This window comes from Molothrus ater, chromosome 6 (assembly GCF_012460135.2).
Source record: "Molothrus ater isolate BHLD 08-10-18 breed brown headed cowbird chromosome 6, BPBGC_Mater_1.1, whole genome shotgun sequence".
Taxonomy (NCBI): domain Eukaryota; kingdom Metazoa; phylum Chordata; class Aves; order Passeriformes; family Icteridae; genus Molothrus; species Molothrus ater.
The window spans coordinates 45,789,400-45,811,221 of record NC_050483.2 but is presented as its reverse complement, the minus strand read 5'-3'; the positions used below and the strand labels follow the sequence as shown (position 1 = coordinate 45,811,221).

At 41.3% G+C, this 21,822-nt stretch overlaps 2 protein-coding genes across 2 annotated transcripts in view; one reads left to right on the top strand and one right to left on the bottom strand.

Moving 5' to 3' along the window:
• NRDE2 (NRDE-2, necessary for RNA interference, domain containing) overlaps nt 1-9,963 on the top strand; it is a 28,266-nt gene extending 18,303 nt beyond the window's left edge. The window contains exons 9-14 of the mRNA XM_054515282.1: nt 1,197-1,372; nt 2,080-2,466; nt 2,827-3,755; nt 5,978-6,116; nt 8,457-8,528; nt 9,171-9,963. Of these exons, the coding sequence (XP_054371257.1) occupies nt 1,197-1,372; nt 2,080-2,466; nt 2,827-3,755; nt 5,978-6,116; nt 8,457-8,528; nt 9,171-9,296 (1,829 nt within the window). The 3' untranslated portion in view covers nt 9,297-9,963. The remainder of the gene's footprint in view (nt 1-1,196; nt 1,373-2,079; nt 2,467-2,826; nt 3,756-5,977; nt 6,117-8,456; nt 8,529-9,170) is intronic.
• A 2,799-nt stretch (nt 9,964-12,762) lies between these two features.
• On the bottom strand, nt 12,763-20,677 carry PSMC1 (proteasome 26S subunit, ATPase 1). The gene is made up of 11 exons (XM_036383323.2): nt 20,621-20,677; nt 20,194-20,247; nt 19,275-19,371; nt 18,827-18,951; nt 18,167-18,352; nt 17,845-17,973; nt 16,847-16,943; nt 16,473-16,662; nt 15,328-15,479; nt 13,855-14,009; nt 12,763-13,063 (listed from the first exon to the last, which is right to left on the bottom strand). Exons 1-11 carry the CDS (start codon nt 20,621-20,623, stop codon nt 12,929-12,931), a joined length of 1,323 nt encoding a protein of 440 aa, XP_036239216.1. The 5' UTR covers nt 20,624-20,677; the 3' UTR covers nt 12,763-12,928.
• Nucleotides 20,678-21,822: the final 1,145 nt, after the last annotated feature.

Genomic DNA, 21,822 nt, shown 5'->3' with positions numbered 1-21,822 from the left:
GCCCCTGAGTTCAGCAGTTTTATTTTTGATGGCTTTAGGCATTTTGTTCACAAACTGAGAAGAGTGAGTATAGAGAAGAGGACCACTGCCAGTCTTGGGCAGCTCCAGTATATACCACTGGTTTCCCCATATGTGTCAACCCCTAAAGTCCAGGTGCAATTTTCAATTGAGTGTGTTCATTAAAAACTGTCAGGTTTCTTCACACTTTGATTAGATTGTTGAAATGCTGTCTTTTTTCATAGAGTTGCTGACTAAAGGGGATACTATTGATCACAAAAATATAGAGAGAGTAAAAATCTTGCAACCACCTGTTTGTTTTACCTGAAATTTAAGAAGAACTGGGATTGGGAGTGTTTCAGATGGCAGATGTCAGGATCAAGAATTTGGAGGTGGTGTAGAAATAGCTTGATTTTTATAATGCAGGCAACCATCAAATTTTGAGGGCAATTTTTTTCCTCAGCAATAAAAAGAAACATCTCTACAAGCTTTCCCTTGCCTATAGGTGCTCATCAGTTTCTGCACAGAATTAATATATTGCTGTCAGAAGAAAAATATGGTAATTGTATCCAATAGTCCAGAAAGATTATCATAAAAGTGGGGTGTGGTTAAGCACGTCCTTTAGAGTGTGTGTTTGTAACTATGTGGGTTGTTTCAACTGCACATTAATTAAAATGTTGAAAATACTACTTATAAAGCAACATGGCCAAACTTCTTTTGCAGTGTTTAATATTAAAATACCATTTTTTATGTTCAGTGGTTTTCTCAAAATGTTTTATCCAAACTAGTATTGATAGAGCATACTTGAAATTTTATGCTCAGGTATGAAGTGAAGAATGTAAATTGCACAAAAGGATGACTGACTCTTGGCTGTTGCTTGCAAGTTGCTGTTGATAGAAGTGCTCCACAGCCTGTCAGTGTTTTTTCTTCTCCTCTGTGAAAAAGTTTGAGTGCTGACACTGATTCACAACTTCTAAAAGTTTGGAAGCTTTCTACCTTCCTGTTACAGAGTTGGTGTCAAAACCCAGAACTGTGATGTGGGAAATCTCAGCTAAGTCTTGTGTGGTTTTTTTTATTAACTATAATTTTTTCCATTGTTAAAGTAGTTAAAGTGTATGTCATGCCTGGCCTTTGGATTTGGTGGGATAATTTTTCTTTAATAATTTTGTGTGTGTATATATATATTGATTTGATTTTAGATGATGAGGATGAGGAAGACATAGATGAAGATCAAGAAATAAAAGATAAAACTCTTCCCAAGTGGCATATTTGGTTGGATATTGAATATTCCCGGGAGGCAAGGCACTGGTTACCTTGGAGGCCAGACAAAACCAAAAAGGAAACTGAAGAAGATTGTGAAGATCCAGAAAGACAGGTCACTGTGATAAAATAGAACAAGGGGAGATGATAATACTAGCTATACTTCAATTTTAATTCATTGCCATGTTTGTGGATATTTTAGAAGAATAATACTTTTCTTTGTTTGGAAAAAAGATTTTTTTCTTTGAAATTCAGAATTTGCCTGAGGTTTTGTGCTGAGACTTCTGAAAGCCATGGGAAGCTCATGGTAAACTTTAGGAAGTCTGCAGGCAAAATAGTCTGTCTTTGCTGTTCCATGATTCCTGTCATCTATGTGGAGAAATCTCACAGAAATATGTGTTTAAGAAGAGATGTGCATTAAATAAACAAAGGTTTCATTGCCTTCAAGTCAGATAGTTGGATATTTTTTATTCCTTGGGAAATAGGTCAAGTCAGACATTGATTTTCAAATTTGAATGTGTTAAAAGGCCTATGAATAAAATCTTCCAGACCTTCATTTTGTAAGTTTTCTGTGGAGGTCTTTGTTGTTCACAGGCAAAGAAATCTCTTGATAGCAAATTTACAGACTGATTGGAAAAACAGATTGTTTGTTTAACTTGTCCATTTTTAATTTGAATGACATTTTGATACTATTTAATGGTAATTCTAAATGCTATTGATTTCAAAAGGTTCTTTAATTGCATAAATTGTTTAATTGCATAAAGTTTTGCTGCTTTTGATTGCATAAATTAATGGAATTTGTTTTAATTTGGATTTTTTTAGGTGTTATTTGATGATCTTGGACCATCTTTAATCCGTCTTTCTAATCCAAAGCTTCAACACCAACTACTGTACTCTTTTTTGCAATTCCTGGGAGTTCCATGTACAAGTAAACTCTTTCCTTCCAGTCTCTATATTGCCATGGATGAAAACAACATCTTTGACAGTGTGCTTTATGATGATAAACCACTGACTTCTGTTGATTTTCCACTTTCTGGATTCAACAGTATTGGTCATATGGATACGATGTCACGAGGCAGACATCAGATAGGACACTATAAAGAAGGAGAGGAGTTCATACAGAATGTCTTCCATGTTCTGTCCCAGATATTTACAGGAAAGGAAAAATCTAACCTGGCCATTTGTTGGCTACAGTATGAAATATCTAAGGTAATGAGGAGTCTGCATAGAATCAGTGTTGTGATGTGTGGCTTTCTTCTGTAATAATTTTTATATTGAATTTTAAAAAGTCTTGACAAAAGTTTTCTTGCAGGACTAAGTATTCAAATCAGGAAATATCAGTTAAGACTGCACAAGGGGGGAAAAAAAGAAAACCAAAAACCCCTTTTCTTCAGTACATGTAAAGAGTGGCATACCTGTAGCAAACTATTTTTTGAAGTTTTGCATAAATGTTATTATATGATAATATATAATTTTGTAATTATATTATAAAAAATTGCTGTGAGGGGCTTTTTTCTCCTTTCTGCTTCCATCCCTCTCAAAATATACCCTGTTTATTTTTCCCTGCAGGTAATTCAGTGTCTCCAAGCAAAAAAGAAAAAGAAGCTAAAAGCACAAGGGAGGAAGAGTAAAAAGTTGGCCAAGAATTTCCTTAAAGCACCTGACAACCGAAACAACCTTTCTCTCTGGAAGCTCTATGCCTACCTGGAGTGGCTGCTTGGTAACACAGATGATTCCAGGAAGGTGTTTGACACAGCTCTTTGCACAGCAGGGACAGGAGGATTGAAGAGTGCTCAGCTCTGCAGCCTCAGCCTGCTGTATGCTCAGCTGGAGGTGGAACTGCTGGAAAGTTTGGAAGGAGCTGTCACCTCTCGTGCTGTTCATATATTGACCAAATTGGCTGAAAATGGACCATACGTGCCCTATAGTGGACAAGTGTCACCTGTGAACGTCTTGAAAGCTCGTAAAACATATGAGCATGCACTGCAAGAATATTTAAGTAAAACAGCAGTTTCTGATCAGGATCAGGCCAATGATACTGATCAGCTGGTTAACCTGGTTGGTTGTTATGCACTGTTTCAGTATTTGACTCTTGGGATTGATGCTGCAGTATTAATATATACGCAGGCTTCAGAAAAACTTGAAGTTTCTGGTTCACAGAAATGTGAAAATACAGGAGAGAATTTTGGCATTCTAAATTTTCCCAGTGCTCTTGAAGCTGTCACACTGCTGCATACAAATTTACTGAGATTCCACATGAAAATCAGTGTTTATCCTTTGAATCCCCTGCGAGAGGCACTGACAGAGGCTCTGAAACGGTATCCTAGCAACCAGTCCCTTTGGAGGTCATACATCCACATCCAAAGGAAGTCTCACTGTGCCAGCAAAGCACGAAGATTTTTTGATAGTGTCACAAGGTCTACTAACTCTTTAGAGCCATGGCTGTTTGCAATCCAAGCAGAGCAGATGAGAAAAAAGCTCACAGAGAAGGTCCAAAGGTAACACCTTGCAGCTCCTTACAATTATGCTGTTTTGAATCTGTCTAATCACTCAGCAGAGGAGAGAAAATGCTATCACAGTTCTCATTTTGCAGGTGAAGAAGCTGTAGCTGCAAGAGCTGTAGCTCCAGCTGTAGCTGGAGGTTTTTTGCTCAAGGCTGAACAGGGAGTCAGTGGCAGAATCTTGAACAGAATAAATGCCCTGAGTGATAGCCTTATGTCCTTTCTCCTGAGCCAGATTGTGTTTGAGTTTGTTTGATTACTTCCTACTAATATCAGGATGGTACACATTAATTTAAAGAATTTTTAAATAACTAAGCCTGCTTAGATGGCAAAGATAGGCAGTGTGAGCTTAGAAACTGCTGCATTTTAGTACTACAGCAATAAAGAGCATAATACAGAGCTATGCTGCACTTCCTGCCTGAGCTGGCTGCCCTACTTTACTCCTGAATCACAAATACAGTTGTGGCAGATCTGTTTCCATAGTGAGTCCTTGAGAGTTTAGTTTTCGTGTGGGGCTGTTACTAGGTAGAAGAGGCTGGAAATTCCATGAATTCACAGTGGTCTGGGCTCAGATTTTTTGCTCCTGAGAAAGGAGGAAAGGGTAGGAGATACGGGGAGCAAGGTACATGTTCATTCTGAGAGCTTAGTCTCTTGTCTTCTCAATGTTTGGAGCTGCCTTTCCACTGCTGCCTACTGCAATATCTGCAGTGACATTGACAGCTTGGTTGTTAGTGTCTGCACATGACAGCAGATATCTAGGAAACAGTTACATGGAAGTTTTACAGGGCTGTAAGCTCACAATGTTCACACATGGTGAAATTACACAATTACCAGTATACTTGGAAATGATGTGTATCCACTTTGATTGCTGTAGGCTGACAACAGGCATTCAGACATGATAGTGACGTTCCTGAACTGTTAGTCTGTGTCATCCTAAATTGTTATAAGAATTCTACAGCCACCAAATGTAAAGGAGGATTGTGATTTGATTTACTGTTAATTTCAGACTAACACTGATAGGTTTTCATTATTGTTACTTGGAACTGAAAATTTCAGAACTGTTTTCTCAGTGAGGATGAGTTCCTTTCCAGATTGTTCACTGCTAGCAAAGCCTTTCCTATAGATTACATTTATAAAGGACAAGTTGGGTTTTGCAAGAGCAGAGCTGAACTACTGCAACAGGGAGATAAGTGGCCTGTCAGTCATGCATAAAACTAATGTTTTGTGATGTTGTGACAAAATTAGAAAATGTCTGTGTTGTGTTTGTCTGTCTCATATTCTGGTTTGTATTTCTCCTTAAGCACATGGAATTCAGATGAAAAAATGAGCACAAAGGGTAAAACAGGAATGTTTTTAAGTCACTGTTAGGTACAAGCCTTCAAATGTTTGACTCATGCAGAGTAGGTTACATAATTTTCCCTCATGGCAAAGGTTAAGATGAGGGGAAACTTACTTCAAAGACACAAGGAAAAAAAGAGAGAGGTTAGGAGCCAGGTGTTACTGGTGAGTGGAGCAAGCTGGCAGGCTGAGAGAACATGCACAGACAAGTGATGTTGCCATCAGTGCTCCAGCCTGTTTTGTCAAGCTCAAGCATCAAAAGTAAGCCAGTCTGTATCAGCTGTTGAAGGAAATCAGTGCTTTGGTGAAAACTATATACCTGCTTTGGTGTTCTGCCTGGAACTAAGGGGATTTGAATCTCTGGGTGAAAATTACTGTTATAATTATGGTTGAAATTCAGAGTTGTCATTTTGACCTTGATCAAAGACCAATGTATGGCATTACGAAAGTGATGGGTAAATTTGAACAAACTTGCCTGGGCACCAGAAAATGTGCTGATCCAGACTTGAATTTCTTTTGAGCTGCTCTGCCAAGCTTGGAGTGATAAATTATCTTGGAGGCAGGCAAGATGTTTTAAGATCATATGATAGTGGACTTTTATTTTCAAAGAGAAATTATTTTTGAACATACTACATGAATTTTCACCAAAATACTGGATTTATATTTTTTTTCCTAATTTTCCTATTTAGAAATGTGTTGATTGCATTAGCAAGTGCTAAAAATCTGGTTTATAACATTGAGTTTATAGCACACATTGCAAAAAAACCTGGCTATAAATGGTGCTGTGAACAGAGGCTTTCTGTTGTTCTTTACCTCTTCTTACCCAGATGTGGTCCCTTGGCTTGGGTTTAAAGGACTGTTGTTTGTTCTCTGTGTTTCAGGGCAGATGTTGGTGAAATACATTGTACTATTCCTGAAACTGGATTAACAAACCGGATTGTAGCTCTGTTTGAACATGCAGTTCAGAGTGAAAATGGTACCCATTGTCCACTGCTATGGAGAATGTATTTGAACTTTATGGTAAGAAGAAAAATATTTAAATATTTGTTTTGTTTTGCCATATTTGGAATTCTCATAAACACAGCTGGAATACTGCTTAGAAAAAGGAATACTAAATGCTGCCATGCCTCTGTGATTTGCAGGGTGATATATTTGACTTGTACTGCTCCTTATTGTTGGGAACATTAGGGAGAAGGTAATTCATGTGGATTAGGAGTAATAGCTTCTGACAGTGTAGTCTTAATATAGATGCAGACATTGTGTCTGTCATCTTACATAGATAAAAAGAAAGTATGTCTTGAGATACCAGTAGATGTCAAGCTGCTTTCCAGTGGAGTGGACTCCAGTGTAAATTGGGTGCAGGAATTTGCACTTCCTGTAGAACTTGGAGGTTTCTGTCAGCTGATTCCTTCATCCCATTGCCATCCAGCCACTCCTCTCAGTTCTGTGTGGTCTGCAGGCTTGCTGAGGGTGTACTCTGCACCATTAGCCAGATCATTAACAAAGGTGTTAAATGAGCTTTGTCCCAATAGTACTGGGGCACTGCTGGTCACTGACTTGTAACCAGACTTGTTCCACACATCACCACCCTCTGGGCCCTCTTGGAGACAGTTTTCTCACTGTCTGTGCATCCAATTCTTTTGTCAGCTGCTCACTTAGGAGGCTCTTACAGGAGACGGTATCAAAGGCCTTCCTGAAGTCCAGATTGACAATGTCCACTGCTCTCCCCTTATCCACCAGGCCAGGCATTTCATTATGGCAGCTTATTGAGTTGCTCAGTCATTACTTTCAGTGAATTCACACTGCTGCTGATTTTCTTCTCACTCACGTGCCTGGAAATGGTTTCCAGAGTTCTGTCACCTTCCCAAGGTACAAGGTGAGGCTGACCAGCCTGTAGTTCACTGGGTACATCTTCTTCCCCTTCTTGAAAGCAGGGGTGATGTTTTACTTTCTTTAGTCTTTGGGTCCTTCTCCCAGTTGCTGTGATAAATCAAAGATTGTCAAGAGTGACCTCTCAGTGACATCTGCCAGCTCCCTCAACACTTGAGGTGCAGTTCATATGCAAAATAAATGCATGGTAGGCAAAACATAGCTATAGCTTCTGTAACTTGCCTTCAATTTTGACAGTCTTTTGTTTCTTAAAAGCTGCATATAAAAGTTACATTAACTGGCATTGCAGTTTAATGCTGAAAAGCAATAATGTTTGTTTCTTCCATAATTCCCCATGGAAGTACAGAAATAAAATCATATAGTCAGCTTTGCCATCTTGGTTTTCTTGCTTCTCCAAAGTACAATATGGAAGATGAAAACACTCAAGTAATAACTTGCATTCCCCAGTGTTACTCTTCTGTTCATGTCCCCTCGTGTAATAAATTGTGAGAGGGGGATCAGCAGTCAGAAGGCTGTGAAATAGAGAGGAGGCAGGAGAAGAAGAAATCTTGTTCTGTGTTTGAGAAGATCTCTTGTGTGGGACTGTTAATTGTGACCATTTCTACACAAATACATGCTTGTAAATATGTTATACAACTTTGTATGTAGGAATGTAGAACTGAATTACTGTTATTCTTTACAAACTAATAATGACACCCCAGTATGCACAAATGCTAAAGATCAGCCATTATGTATTTTAACACTAGTGCTTCATTCATGGAAGATACCTTTTCCACAAGAACAACTAGGAGTATTTACTAGATGCTAATAAAATGGAGGCAAATACAGTAATAGCTTGGAATAACATTACTTAGAGAAGCAAAATCAATGAGTAACATTTACATTTTCAGACATAATCATCAAAGAAGTTGTGATTGTTTGGTATTACTCTAAGTTCTATAGATCTGTGTTGTCTTTGCTGATGAAACATGGGTTTGGTGAGTGGACAGGGGTGTGGGCTGGACTCTGCCTGAACTGCCAGGCTCAAAGGCCTCAGTCAGCAGCATGAACTCCTGCTGCAGGCCAGGCACTGGTGCTGCACCCCAGGGATTGATACTGGCACCAGTGCCCTTTAGCATCTTCAGTAATGATCTGGATGATCAGAGAGTCTGTACCATCAGCAAGTTTGCATCACCAAACCAAGAGGAGTGGCCAAAGCACCATGTTCTGCTCTTGGTCTGTCCAGGTTCCTTAGAAGAGCTGGGAGCCCTTGTTCTCTTCCTTATCTTACAAGTAAAGCCTTGAAACTCCTGTAAGACATCTGAAGAGTGTAACCTGATAAAATACATAGCTACTACAATGTAGAATAAAAATGATTTCTCAACAGAAGAACACTGAGCTTTTCAGCAATCATTTCTTTGTCTCAGAAGTAATTGTTTCAGTATTTCAGCTATTACTGCACTGAAGTATGAATGTCTTTTTATCACACAGGCTTCACTAGGAAAAAAAGAAAAAAGTAAAGGATTGTTTTATAAAGCTCTTCAGAACTGTCCTTGGGCAAAGGTAAGCACAGAAAACAGGTAAACTTGTCATGATACTTTAATTTTTGAAGTTCTGTATTTGAAAAAAAGTTTAGCTTTAGTAGTTGTTGTAAGAATTTATATGCAAATGAAAGAAGAGGTTTCTGAGGATGTAATGTTAGGATTTTCTGCAAATAAGAGATGTATCTTAAATGGAAACATGATCAATAGTCACTGCAGTTTGTGTTTCAGGACAGAAAGGTGTTGCATTGAGGGAGTAAGAAATCCTTTGTGATCTAGAAATGATTGAGTCTTTCAGACTTTTATCATGACTATGGGAGTATCAGAAATACATAGCTAAATAAAAATTTATTTATGTAATAATACATAAAAATTATTGAGAGAACCTGCAACTCCTCAGGTAATGTCTGTATTTGCTGCAAATGCTCCAGTGTCTTGACCTCCATTTTATCTTTTTGAATAAAGTTTCTCAGTACAAGTTTGAGAAGACTTGATTAAACATCTACTTGGCTGTCACTGAAGGAGTGCTAAGTGTGTTCCTATTACCTTAAATAATACATGCTATTTCTTATGTTCTTGCTACAGAGTTGTTGCTGTCTACTCACTTTAAACTGTGTTTCTTGCTAGAAAGGTAGCACAGAAAATGTTCTGGCTGTCTTTCCAGGTGCTCTACATGGATGCAGTCGAGTATTTCCCTGAGGATCTGCAGGAGACACTTGATCTAATGACTGAGAAGGAATTGAGAGTGCGGGTGCCTATGGAAGAGCTGGATCTACTACTGGAGATTTAAAAGCTACAGAAGTACAGAAGCTGCTTCCAAAGCTAACAACTAGATCCATTTTCATACAGGAACTCTGTTGGGACTTGGGTACTATGTACTTGACATTTTTTTGTTGTTAAATATTTTATATAAATTCCTATCAAAATGGAGTTCTACTACCTGCAAGTCTTCTGGAATCAAGAATTGCATTTTGCCCACAATAATGGATCCATTTCTCTGCAGTATTGCTGGCTCCTGCAGAAGGACAGGCTCTTTAAATAGCCTCCTGTTGGAAGTTGCCTGCATTTCTTCCTCTATTGTTTAAAATTACATTCCCCAGGGCTCAGTAGAGGTTCAGTACATGCCAACTATGGCTTGATGAGCAGCACAGGAAATAAACATCTGCCAAATGGATGCTCCACTGTCCTCCAGTTGGCAGACTTCAGTAATTTCCTTCAGCATGGTGTGGCTGTGCATATGCAGCTGCCAAGTCAAACAGCCATTACATCTGTACATATACTGTAAAAGCTAAATTTTTGTTTGAGCAGGCACCTATTTTGATATGTTTTGACAGATGACCATTTAAATGTACATCTTTCTGAAAAATATACCTGAATATTTGAAAATTCAAAAATAACTTGTTTCTTATGTATTAAAAATAGAACTGAGTGTATTAAAAATGAAAATGTGTCCATAATGCATCTCTAAGCATCTCACTTCTAAACAAATTTTTGTAATTAATTACTGGCTTTGTAATTAATTACTTTACTTCAAGTCCAGGCAGTTGTTGTAAGAGAAGTAGAGGATTGATCTGTATTTGATTCTCATCAAGAAGGCATAGTCTTCTATGATGATTTTAAAAGGAGCTTCTAGTCCATGAGGCTTTTAGCAAGCTCCTAGAGAAATAGTATGAAATATAGTAACAATTTACAGATACAGTTATGTTATAATTTATTTTGTAAAACAGAACATGCTGAAACATGGAAAGGATTGTTTAGCATCCCTACTCTTGAGACCCAAGGGCTCAGAAACTGAATTTTCATCTGAAACAAGTATACCTGCAGCCACAGAATACCCTCAACTGCTTCAGACAGTTTTCATGAGATAACGAATTGTCACTAGCAGCACTAAAGCAACTGGGACCATCCAGCTGGTGAGATCCATTATATATGAAACTGTGTCTGGACCAAGCCACACAACTTCTAGCTTGGGTTTGCCACCATGGTACAAGATAGAATACACTTTAGTCCAGGCTGCATTTCATTTATTCCTTTCTAAAATGATTCTAAATATTGCAGGGAATACGTATAATTTTAAATGGCATTTCAGCACTTCTGAAGAGCCTTATAATATTGATGTAGTTGCAAGTGATGCTGGTTTTGCTGTAACCAATTAGTCTTTGTGAAAAATATGGTTTATTTTTTAAATCTTTACTTTCTACAAAAATGACAGAGCTCCTGAACTGGAGGTAGAAGTTACTCTGTACCCTGCACAGTAACAGGACAAATTATGCCTGTGTTTGTTAATGCTTTGCCATCACAGCAGAATGCCATTTCCTCTAAAGCCCTGAAAGGCTATGGGGAGGGAGAGAAGCTTGATTGTGCTCCTGCTTAGTCACAGAGGAACCCAGGTTGAGAGGGACCTTGAAAGATTATCTGGTCCAACCTTCTGTAGCACAGGGAGCCTGGATGAGATTAACAAGCTCTGGCTGCAGTCACATTTGAAAATTTCCAGTGATGGCAGCCATGACTTCTGTATCCATCACTCTTCTGTTCTTCCATGCATCTTGTCCCAAGTCCTTTCCTTTGCAGTTTCTCCCAAAGCAGCATTTGGGCTGCTTCCTTCCTTTTGATGGTCAGAGGCCTCCTGGAGCAGGTCCTGCCTTTTAATTCAGTCCCCAGTAGCTTTCCTGTCCTTGTGGGGAATATACTTGCTGTTCACTTTCTCCTGATATTTATTACTTTTGTCTTGTCAAGTTCAGAAACTCTGGCAAAAGTGGCAGCAGTTAAATTCTGCTGCAAAAGCTAAGAGCTGAATTTTCAAACGTGTGTTTTTCAGTTCCTAGGGTGGCAGACAGGGTACCAGAACAGAGTCCTTGGGTTCATTTAATGGAATGCAGCTGTTCTTCAGGGAGCTGAACCCATCTCTTTGTGGCTGTTGCTTTGAGGCAGCAATAACAGCCATGTCCCTAATCAAAGTGCCTTGCTTGCCATGCATGTCATACATCTCTTCAGCCCCTAAGGCAACAGTGAGATCAAGTGCCATGATTAGAAAGTGCTAAAAAAACCCCTAGCTTTTTGTGACCTTTCCAAGGAGACAGATCTCCTAAGATTTATAAGAATGGGTAATAAAATTTGTTTTTCTAGCTTCAGATGAAAAACAATTCTATTTCAGGATTTCTGTCATCCAGATTAAATAAAGAATTCCATTCATCTGTAGGGTTCATTTTTAACAATGAGCCACATAATTTTCACAGAGAAGAATAAAATCTCTTGGCCCTGTTGCTGCCATTGTTGTTGGAGCACTGGCAGTGAGGAAAGGCATTGCTCTGGGTCTAACTCTCCACTGTCTGTTACTGGCCTGCATTTGCTCCCACAGAAAGTTCCCAGAACAAAGACTGCACACAATGCAAAACTGGTTTGCATGTGGAACTTTTATATAAACCTTAAAGATCACATGTACAACATTTGGAAATGAATTCCTGAGCACTTAACTAGGCCTTCACATAAGAGTACTACACAGGATACTTGGTAAGTAGTACCTGCATGGCTACAATGGAGCCAGTGGACACCTGGCCCCATGGGAATGGAGCTGGAGGCAACAGAATTGTCCAGGGGGAAGAAATCAAGGTTATGCTGTAGAACACCAAGCCTGGCACATGTAGTTGGGATTTCTCTGTGCACATCTGCTGCATGCCAGACCCTGCACCTCCAGCACTGGTGCCTTAGCAGTGTGCACAACCTGTTCCTATTGTTGGCTCTTTTCAAAGACATTCTCTACCTTGGATATTTATCTAATTAACTGAAACCCTTTTGGGAAAAACAAATTTATAAACTCTAATCTTAAAAGCACCCTATCCAAACATGTTTATATGTTTAAGGTAAGATTACTAATGAGCATCCATCTTGCCCTTATAAGCTGCAAGTGCTAGAGATGGGTACCTTTAAAGTTTATCTCACTCTTAACTCACAGTTGCATAACTGTCATTGATTTTCATGTATAAATGACTGATGACACTAAGGTTACTCAAAAGTGACACTTGTCCTAGTTAGCCCCTAGAAAAAGATATAAGAAGGTAATCAAGAACAACAGCAGTGCTAGAGTAGTTGTAAGAGAGCGTTATGCCTAAGGAGGACTAAGATTTGGAGCACCTGCATTACTCCCTGCCCATATGGTGTGGGTCACTGAGACAAGCACTTGGGGCACCAGCAATTTTTCTTGAGTCAGTGAATGCAACAGTTTCATGTAAATAGCAGGGCTGTGCCCCCAAAACAGCTCAATTCAAATAAATGTTTTATTGGGAAGTGAAAAGTTACACTGACTGAAAACCCACAACCCACCAGCTTTTAACCTGTTCATGAATGCAAACTAGCTGTGTGGTTTTACACAAGACTCTCACCACCACAGAAAGTTCTGTATAGTTCCCAAAGAGACAAGATGACTTAAAGATACAACCCCTCAGGGGTTCCCTCTTGCTTTTTATAGAGAACATTCTCTTTAGACTTTTTGAAATCTTCATTTGTTACTTTCATTCTCCGTTCCCTCAAAGCCATCAATCCAGCTTCTGTACAAATTGCCTGCAACACAGGAAGCAAGAATAGTTACACTTAGTGTGCAACCCCTTCAAACCACACCCTCAAAGGCATCTTTCCTACTGCTGCAGTAACTGTAGAAGGGAGGCTGTTAACAAAATCTACGTTCTAAAGTTTGATACTGTTCTGAAGCACTGAAGCAGGCTGGATAAAGCCAGGTGAGCTGTCTGAAAGGACAGAGGTAGTCAAGAGTTACACTTCCCTGACAGAAAGGCAGCTTTGTAACAACAGTAATTTCCCTGTGCAAGGACCTACACATCCAGCTGTGTGATCCTTCTGCAGGGAGGTCACAGTTGTGTCATGTTGGTTTAAGCTCAAGAGTGTGGTAACTGTAGCAAGGGCTCTATCTGCTTTAAAAAAGCAGACAGTATCGCTGAAGCTTCCTAATATACAGTTGCATTTTTATCTGCCTTGCAACATAGTTCCTAAAAATGCTACTTATCCTGTACTATCTTAAGTACTGTTTAAGATACCTTGCACAAGATTCCACACTCTCTTTTTAGTTTCTACTTCACTACTTTAAAATTTCATATTCAGGTAACACAGGTACATGCTCCTACCAGCACAAGCTACCTCACAATTACGATTTTGATAGTTTCCCATTTGTAAAGCAGAGTACCTGATACTCATAAAAGGTATTTTAAACCATCCCACTGTCCCTCGGTGATGTATGCACAGAAAACTGGCAAACAGTTCAGGTGACAATGGTTTTGGATGCAGCAAAAATGAGATTTGATTTTTGCTTTGACATATAAACAATGGTGATGTGCACTGACCTTAATATCTGCACCACTGAGATCATCTTTTGCCATAATCAACTCATCCAAAGTCACATCATCTGCCAAGGTCATCCTGCTCGTGTGAATCTGAAAGATTCGTTTCTTCGTCTTTTCATCAGGCAGAGGGAACTCTATTTTCCTGTCAATACGTCCTGTGCAAAAGAGAAGTTCAGCCTTAGGTTTTCTGCATGCAGCTGTTGGAAACAGCAGGAAGAACACCTGAAGGGTTTAACTGGCAGTAACTTAAACTGGTACATGTCCAGAGAAGGGCAGTGGAGCTGGTGAAGGGTCTGGAGCACAAGTCCTGTGAGGAACACCCTGAAGGAACATCTGGGGGTGTTTAGCCTGGAGAAAAGGAGGCTCAGGGGAGACCTTATCACCCTCTGCAACTGCCTGAAAGGAGGCTGTAGCCGGGTGGGGGTTGGTCTCTTCATGCAGGTAACAGGTCAAGAGAAAATGGCCAAAAGTTCACATGGGGAGGTTTAGATTGGATATTAGGAAAAATTCCTTCATGGAAAGGGTTGTCAAGTATTGGAACAGGTTACCCGAGGAAGGGGTGAAGCCACCATCCCTGGGTGCTCAAAAGAGGTGTAGAAGTGGACTTGGGGATGTGGCTTAGTGGTAGACTTGGCCATGACACCTTAATGGTTGGACTCAATGACCTGAAAGGTTCTTTCCAACCTGAGCACTTCCATGATTCTTCCTGCCACAATGAATCATGTCTGGAGTAGAAAGCAAGGTCAGACTATCTCTTTCAATTCTGGCACAGTATTATCTCCTCTGTACTCTAACAGCACTGAGTTTGAGCTAAGGGGTCCAAAGTTAAGTGATGACAAAACTAGGCCAAACATACCTCAGCAACTTCATACCATGGAGGTATTTCAGCTTATTCCTTTCATCTCTATGTTGTTTTCTACCTTCCAACTTAACAGACACCACAGACATCCTATGCTTTGGTACATTTTTAGTGGCCATTTAAAAATACTTCCTGTGCCTGCTCAAGCTCAACATGTCTCCCTTACTCACCCCCCAAATGGCAGGAGTGTGCCAGGTCAGTAAGGAGTAGCCTGCTTTCTCTGCACCAGGATCCAGGCTGTCTCTGGTAAAGCCTAGGTTCTCACCCCTCAAAACACAGGTGGTGCTGCCCTGCTGCAGGTGCTGCAGGTGCTGCTGCTGCACACAGCTTGCTTAATAACTACTTAAAATGGCTGTGCCATCTTAATATAAAGGAAGAATATTCACATCGTTTATGTATATATAAAGGAATTAACACATTTCTTCACTTCCAAAGATTTTTCTCCTATTTAGAAGCTCGTGAATAGGTTCTGATTTCAACAGATGCAGCAGCATAGATGAGATGGTGAATAAGAACAAGTTTGCAGTCTTTATACCAGCCCGTGTTTGTCCAGTTATGACAAGTCCTTTCACAAGAGAAGTGGCTTAAGCATACACAGCAGGGAAATCCCTTACCTGGTCTAATTAAAGCTGGGTCCAGTGTTTCTATTCTGTTGGTAGCCATGATAACTTTAACATCTCCCCGAGAGTCAAACCCATCCAGCTGGTTCAGCAGCTCCAACATTGTGCGCTGGATCTCTCTCTCACCCCCTGAATTTGAGTCATACCTTTTAGAAAAAAAACATAGTTGGAAAAAGCACTAAGTAACTGGCACAAAGTGGGAGAGGGGTATTTTGTTTGTAGACATCCATAAGAGATTTAAATAAAAATTTAATGTTTATCCATATAAACAAAACATAGATTTCCAGAATCGTGTTGTGACATCTAGGTTAAGTAAAGAGACTGAACTATTCTGGTAGCTGGGGAAGGTAACAGCCATCATGTGAAGGAGATATGGGATTTTTTTCCATGTTTGTTATATATTTGGAAATATCTTCTTGCCACCCAACAAAATCAACATAAAAAGGAAAAAAATCTAATTCTTAACAGCACATACATCCATACATAAGGCAGCAGCTAGCACTTTGGGCTGACAGCACTTAGGGTTGGTGGCCTTGTAATAAACATGTATTTTTCTTACTTTCTTATTTATTTAAAAAACACTGACTACTTTACAGACTATTTGCCCTCGACCATTCCAACAAACCTACAGAATTTTCAAAGTAATACAGCTTGGATATGGGCTGTTTAGTGTGGCAGAAGCAATGCTTCTCCATGACATACACTGTGTAACCTTCTGTAAAATACTCTCAGAACAGAAGCATTTAGCCACCTACTCGAGAGGCAAACAACAAAAGGATATATTCTATATTAAATATTCTGCTTTAACATTGGATCACTGAATCCAGTTATTGTATATGGACTTGCAGCTAGGCAATGCCATATACACAGTGTCTCTGGTTTTGACACTCTCTCCTGGAGATGCTGCCATGTAACAAGAGAACAGAGGTTATCTCTGATCACGTCTATTTAGTATGACAAGGCTGTGATAAATTGTATTTCCACCGAAGTTACTTAAGTGCTACTTGTTACAAAGCTTACACCTAAACAGTGTATGCAAATAGTAGCAGAGCAAAGAAAGTGAGTCTCAGTATAGCTGCAAAAGAGGTGTTTTTGTAAAGCTGTGTTTGCTGCTGCCCTGGCGCTCCTGTGCACTGCACCTCTTGGTGCCGATGGCATCGATCTCGTCGATGAAGACGATGGAGGGCGCGTGCTCCTCGGCCACGCGGAACAGCTCCCGCACCAGCTTGGGGCCATCCCCCAGGTACTTCTGGATCAGCTCGGAGCCCACCACTCTCAGGAACGTTGCTGATGTTTGGTTTGCCACTGCTTTGGCCAGTAAAGTTTTGCCTATTTTTAGTTAGAAAGAAATGTTGTGATTAGTTTGCAGAGAAGGAAAAGAGAAAGAAAAAAGTGTCCTAACAAAAGAGTTGTATGAAATTTGTGACAGACTTGGCAATGCTTTAAATGCTAACCAAGTGTAAATTATTTAACTTGTATTATCTCAGCACAGATGTTACTGACTGTAAAATACCTGTGCCAGGTGGGCCATACAGAATGACTCCTTTGGGTGGCTTTATACCCATCTCTTCATAATATTCAGGGTGGGTGAGAGGAAGCTCCACAGACTCCTGAAGCACAAGAAAAACATGTTTTTATAAGGCTGAGTGGTCTCCAACAGAGATCTGTAGGGATCTTCAAAACAGCAATAATGAAAGCAGTGAAGACAGAAAGAACTTAACTGATTTCAAGACATACATCAAACAGTATGACCCTCTGCTGCCTCCAATTCTAAGGCAGACAACTACTCCATTTGCACAACTCTTCCTATTGTTCCCACCTGACGTGTGGTAGAGCAGCAGTGAACATTCCCCCTCCTCCATCCTCAATGCACCATCCCACATTCAGAACCCTGGAGCTCCTGGATCCCAAACAATCACGGATGACCTTGGGGCCAGGGAACTCTTTATGAAAGGGTGCCTTCTATAAAGAGTTACCCAATACCATTGATTTTAAGAGCATTTGTGGTTTTAGACACCTAGCCAGAACAAAAGGGCTGAGTTTTAGCAAGGTTTAAGCAGAGTTCTGTTGGTAGGGAAAAAAATCGACTGACCAAACACACCCCAACCAAACAACAAACAAATGCAAAAACAAAACAAGCAATTGTCCTGAAAGACTAAATCCTTAAGTTTAGATTGGATGGCATCAGTAGTCTCTGCAGTTTGTACAATTTAACTCTCATCTTGCAACAACCGAAACATCACGTGTTGCAAAGTAGTAAGCTATTAGAGAGATTTTATGAGCTCTGGGATTTACAGGTTCCCGAGCACTGCAAAAGGTTCCTGTGCACAAAGACTCTGGTGACTCACTTAAAAATTGAGGTCCACAAGTCTGCCTTGTGGAATCTAATGAAGAAATACACTACAGAAAGATAAAGGACACCACTACAGGAACAGCAGCCAGTCCTGCTGCTTCCCTTCTCAACTCCTAGCACAAGTTACATTCCTGGTTAACTGTAAATGAGTACAATACCTTGATTTCTTGAATTTGGTTGTCAAGGCCACCAATGTCAGCATAGGTTTCTTGAGGAGCTTTCTCTACCTTCATCACAGTCACTAGAGGGTCTGTGTCATCCATCAGGACTCCTATCACAGCATGAACCTAATTCAAGAATTAAGAGTTGTCAAAGAAGGCAAGCAGCATTTTAATACAAGCTGAAGTCTAATCCCTATGCCCACTTATTTAGGTGTGTGAAATAAATAGCATTCTCTCTTCTGTGGTCTTCAGAAAAAGAAGGTCAGTTAAAAACAGTATAAGAACTTGTAAGAAACTTGATTTTATAAAAACAACTTACCTTATGATTTAGCAAAACAGAGCAGCCTGGCTCTAGCAGGTCCTTGTCCACAAAAGACAGAATACTGACATAGTGCTCTGATCCCACTGATGTGGACACGATGGCGTGGTTGTCATCAATGATCTCCTCCAAGGTACCCACAGACATCGGTGTTCCTCTCAGGTCATCCACCTTGGACCTTTCCTCCTGTTGTCAGCAAAAATCCAGGAAACAACTGAACAACACAGGCAAAAACATTCTTGTACAACACTGGCTCAACAATTCAGACAGAACACAGCAGAACCAGTCTTTTCTATTGTTCTACTGCCCCAAAAAGACAGAGCTCAGTAACAAAACCCACTATTAATTGAGTGCTACCCTATGGACACCATTCATATGGATGGGAATAACTAGAATCTTCTCTCTCTGTTGATGGATATCTGTGAGCTGTACTTTGAGCATTAACAAACAAAAAATCCCCACGGCTTCACCTGTAGTGATCTGTGCTTGGTCTAAAACAATTTAGCCAATTAATGAGGAATTGTGATAAATCTGATATGTTTGCATCAACTTGCACCAACACTGCTGGTACTTTATTTCCACTGCTCTGATATGAAGCAGCTCACATTAATTAAGAGCATTTACTGTAACATTAGAAGTAACACTTCATTCAAACCTCACCTCTTGTTTTTCTTCCAAAGGTTTCATCTGTTCTTGATTTCTGATAAACTCTTCCTCCATTAAGAGGTAATCTTTAATTCTCTCCAATTTCAACAACTTGAGTCTGCACTGTGTGTGGGGAGTCACTGTAACCAAAGCAGAATCACAGGATTTTAGAACAAGTTTGACATGGCACCAACTAACCACTAATTCATTACCAGAAATCCTACTTTATTTTCCTGACTGTAACTTGTACCTTACTTCTCCCACTGTAACTCCAGGTGAAAAACAGATTTAATGTTTCCACTGTATTTTCACTCAGTTCAATTTCTCTCTCTCTTACCTGGAGTTCATGGGCTGCACCTTGCAAAACAATAATCTTATTCTGTGGGGGGCCGTTTTATGTTAATTAGAAATAAAATTACATTTGGCACTGTGTTAGTGACCTCCACAGAGGCAGACTGCTTACCCAGAGGGAGTTTGCTGGCAGCATCTGGTCCCTTGGTCTTCTTTTTCTTTTTCCCCACTCTGGTTGGAACTGGAGGTTCATATTTCTTCTTCTTGTCCTTATTCATAAAAAGAATTCAATTTAAAAAAATTGGGATAATAACAAGTAAACAATACACACAGGTGTTAAGTGCACAGACTAAAAAAGGGCTCAAGGTGAAGGACTTCATAACAAAACTTTATGATCTCTAGCAAAAAGCCCAAAAGAAACACTACTCTTATTTTTTAAGAATGTTCAAAAATTTTTCTCCTGCTTATTTTACATCTCTCTAATTTAAACTTCTGCCATATTTCAATGAATACAGGACAAAGAAGGCTCAAGCCTGAAGTAAATCACAAACAAAACTAATAGATGAGACAATGAGAAAAATATTGAATCTCTACCTTCCTGCTGCTCTTCAGTCAATAAATCAGACACACTCAGCTTCCTAGCCTAGTCACTGCCTGCCATATGCATTGAACTTTCCTTTTCCCAAGGAGACCAGGGAGGCCCCTGATGTCCCCCAACCTGAAGTACACTCCTACTGCAGATCATTGTGCAATGTCGCTTCCAAGCCATCAACAGCTCCTTAAGTGACAGCTTGAAGGCAACTAGTCTTTCCTAACCCTGACACATTTATAGTTTGTTTCTTTTTCAGAAAAACAAGTCACTGTGAAAAAATTTCAGTTTTCTTAAGCTCCCTTTTTTATTTATGAATAACACTTGTTGTCTCCAATGTACACGTAGAAAAGACATTCATCAGACCCAGCAAGAGCATAATTTTATGCAGTTCCAAATACAACAATAATTTTTAGAAGTAAATTTAAGAAGCCTATTGCAGCCAGGCTCTGTAGCATCACACCCGTAGTTCATTCTGTAGGTATTTATTAGTTTCAGTTACCTTGTCATCCTTCTTGCTACCACCAGGACCGTGTCCACCACTCTGACTTTGACCCTAGACAAAAGGTAAAAAAACAAACGACAAAAACAGTAATATAGGTACAGTTCTATGAATCGAGACGCCTGCGGGCAAGTCCACGTACAGAAATCCCGTAATTTGATTTCTCCTGTCTAAACAAAGCACTAACTTATTTAACTTATTGTACAAAACCAAAGAAGCGTCCCGCCCGGCGCCCCCGCCCGCGCTCCCCCCTCGCCGGGCCGCGGCCTGCAGGCACCGGCGGTGACTCCGCAAAACGCCGGGCGCCGCCGGCGGAGCCTGAAGGGGCGCGGGGCCCCGGTTCGGCGCTGCAGCCAGAGCCTGGCTCTGCCCCCCGAGGCCGCGCTCGGTGCCGCGGGCCTGCCCGGGGTGCCGGGGCCGCTCTCACCATCGCGCCGCGACCGCCCGGCACCGGCACCGCCCGCACCGCACGGGCCGCGTCACTACGGGCAGCGGAGAGGGACACGCGAGCGCGCGGAGCCAAACGCGGGTGTGGCACCGCAGCGCCCGGCAGGGAGCGCCCTTGCCCGCGGCTTGTGAGGGGAGCGCGACTGAGGCACGGCAAAAAGAGAGGCAAACCTTTAAAGCTACAGGGGGCTTTTTCCTCGACCTGATCCTTCCTTCCGTCTCTTGCATCAGCTAGCCAATACAAAAACGTTTTTGTGTGTGCTGTAAGAATTGTTTCTCTTGTAGCCGCACTTTAGGAACATGGGTAAAGTTTTCAGGAAATCCCTCCCTCCATAAAAACATAACTTTTGTACCCACACTGAGTTCTACCGGTCTGTGGTGTTCCTGGAGAAATGCAGGAGAACATGTCAATGTCCGCTTCTGACGTTCCCGAGGGCACAGCTCGGCCTGGACTCGAGCCCGATGGAGCCGAGGCAGGGTCGGGTCCCGCCAGTTCCACCCCGCTCCACGGCACCGGCGGCGCCAGCTCCGTGACACCGTGCCCGCCACGGCCGGAGCTCCGCTCCTCCGGAGTCTGCAGGCGGCAGCTCCGTGACACCGTGCCCGCCACGGCCGGAGCCCCGCTCCTCCGGAGTCTGCAGGCGGCAGCTCCGTGACACCGTGCCCGCCACGGCCGGAGCTCCGCTCCTCCGGAGTCTGCAGGCGGCAGCTCCGTGACACCGTGCCCGCCACAGCCGGAGCTCCGCTCCTCCGGAGTCTGCAGGCGGCGGCTCCGTGACACCGTGCCCGCCACGGCCGGAGCTCTGCTCCTCCGGAGTCTGCAGGTTCCTCCTCTGCCTTGGGCTGGAAGGGCATCACTGACAGCAGGGGAGGTTACAGCCAAGATGAAGGCATAGCCTGAAAACACTGCCAGCCTGCTCTCACCCAGTCAACCAGCATATAGATCATATTTACATCCATCAGTGCTCAGCGTAGGGATCAGAGCATTTGTGAAAAGAGGCTTCGGTTTGCAGCAGACAGTAGGATGCTTTGCTTTGATGTTGTTTTTTTCTTTCACACTTTCTCTAGAATTCCTGTCTGAGTAGGGAAATTTATTAATTATTAATGTCGTTGGCTAAGTTGTGTAGAAAGGTGTGAGGTTTTGATAATTTACTTTGGTTTGGTTCCATTCGCTCACAAGGG

Coding starts and splice junctions, on each gene's coding strand:
- PSMC1 (XM_036383323.2), bottom strand. Junction 16,663..16,846: donor GTATGGCCCACCTGGCACAG/GTATTTTACAGT, acceptor AACTAAAAATAG/GCAAAACTTTACTGGCCAAA. Junction 13,064..13,854: donor TCAGTGGTGCAGATATTAAG/GTCAGTGCACAT, acceptor CCTGTGTTGCAG/GCAATTTGTACAGAAGCTGG.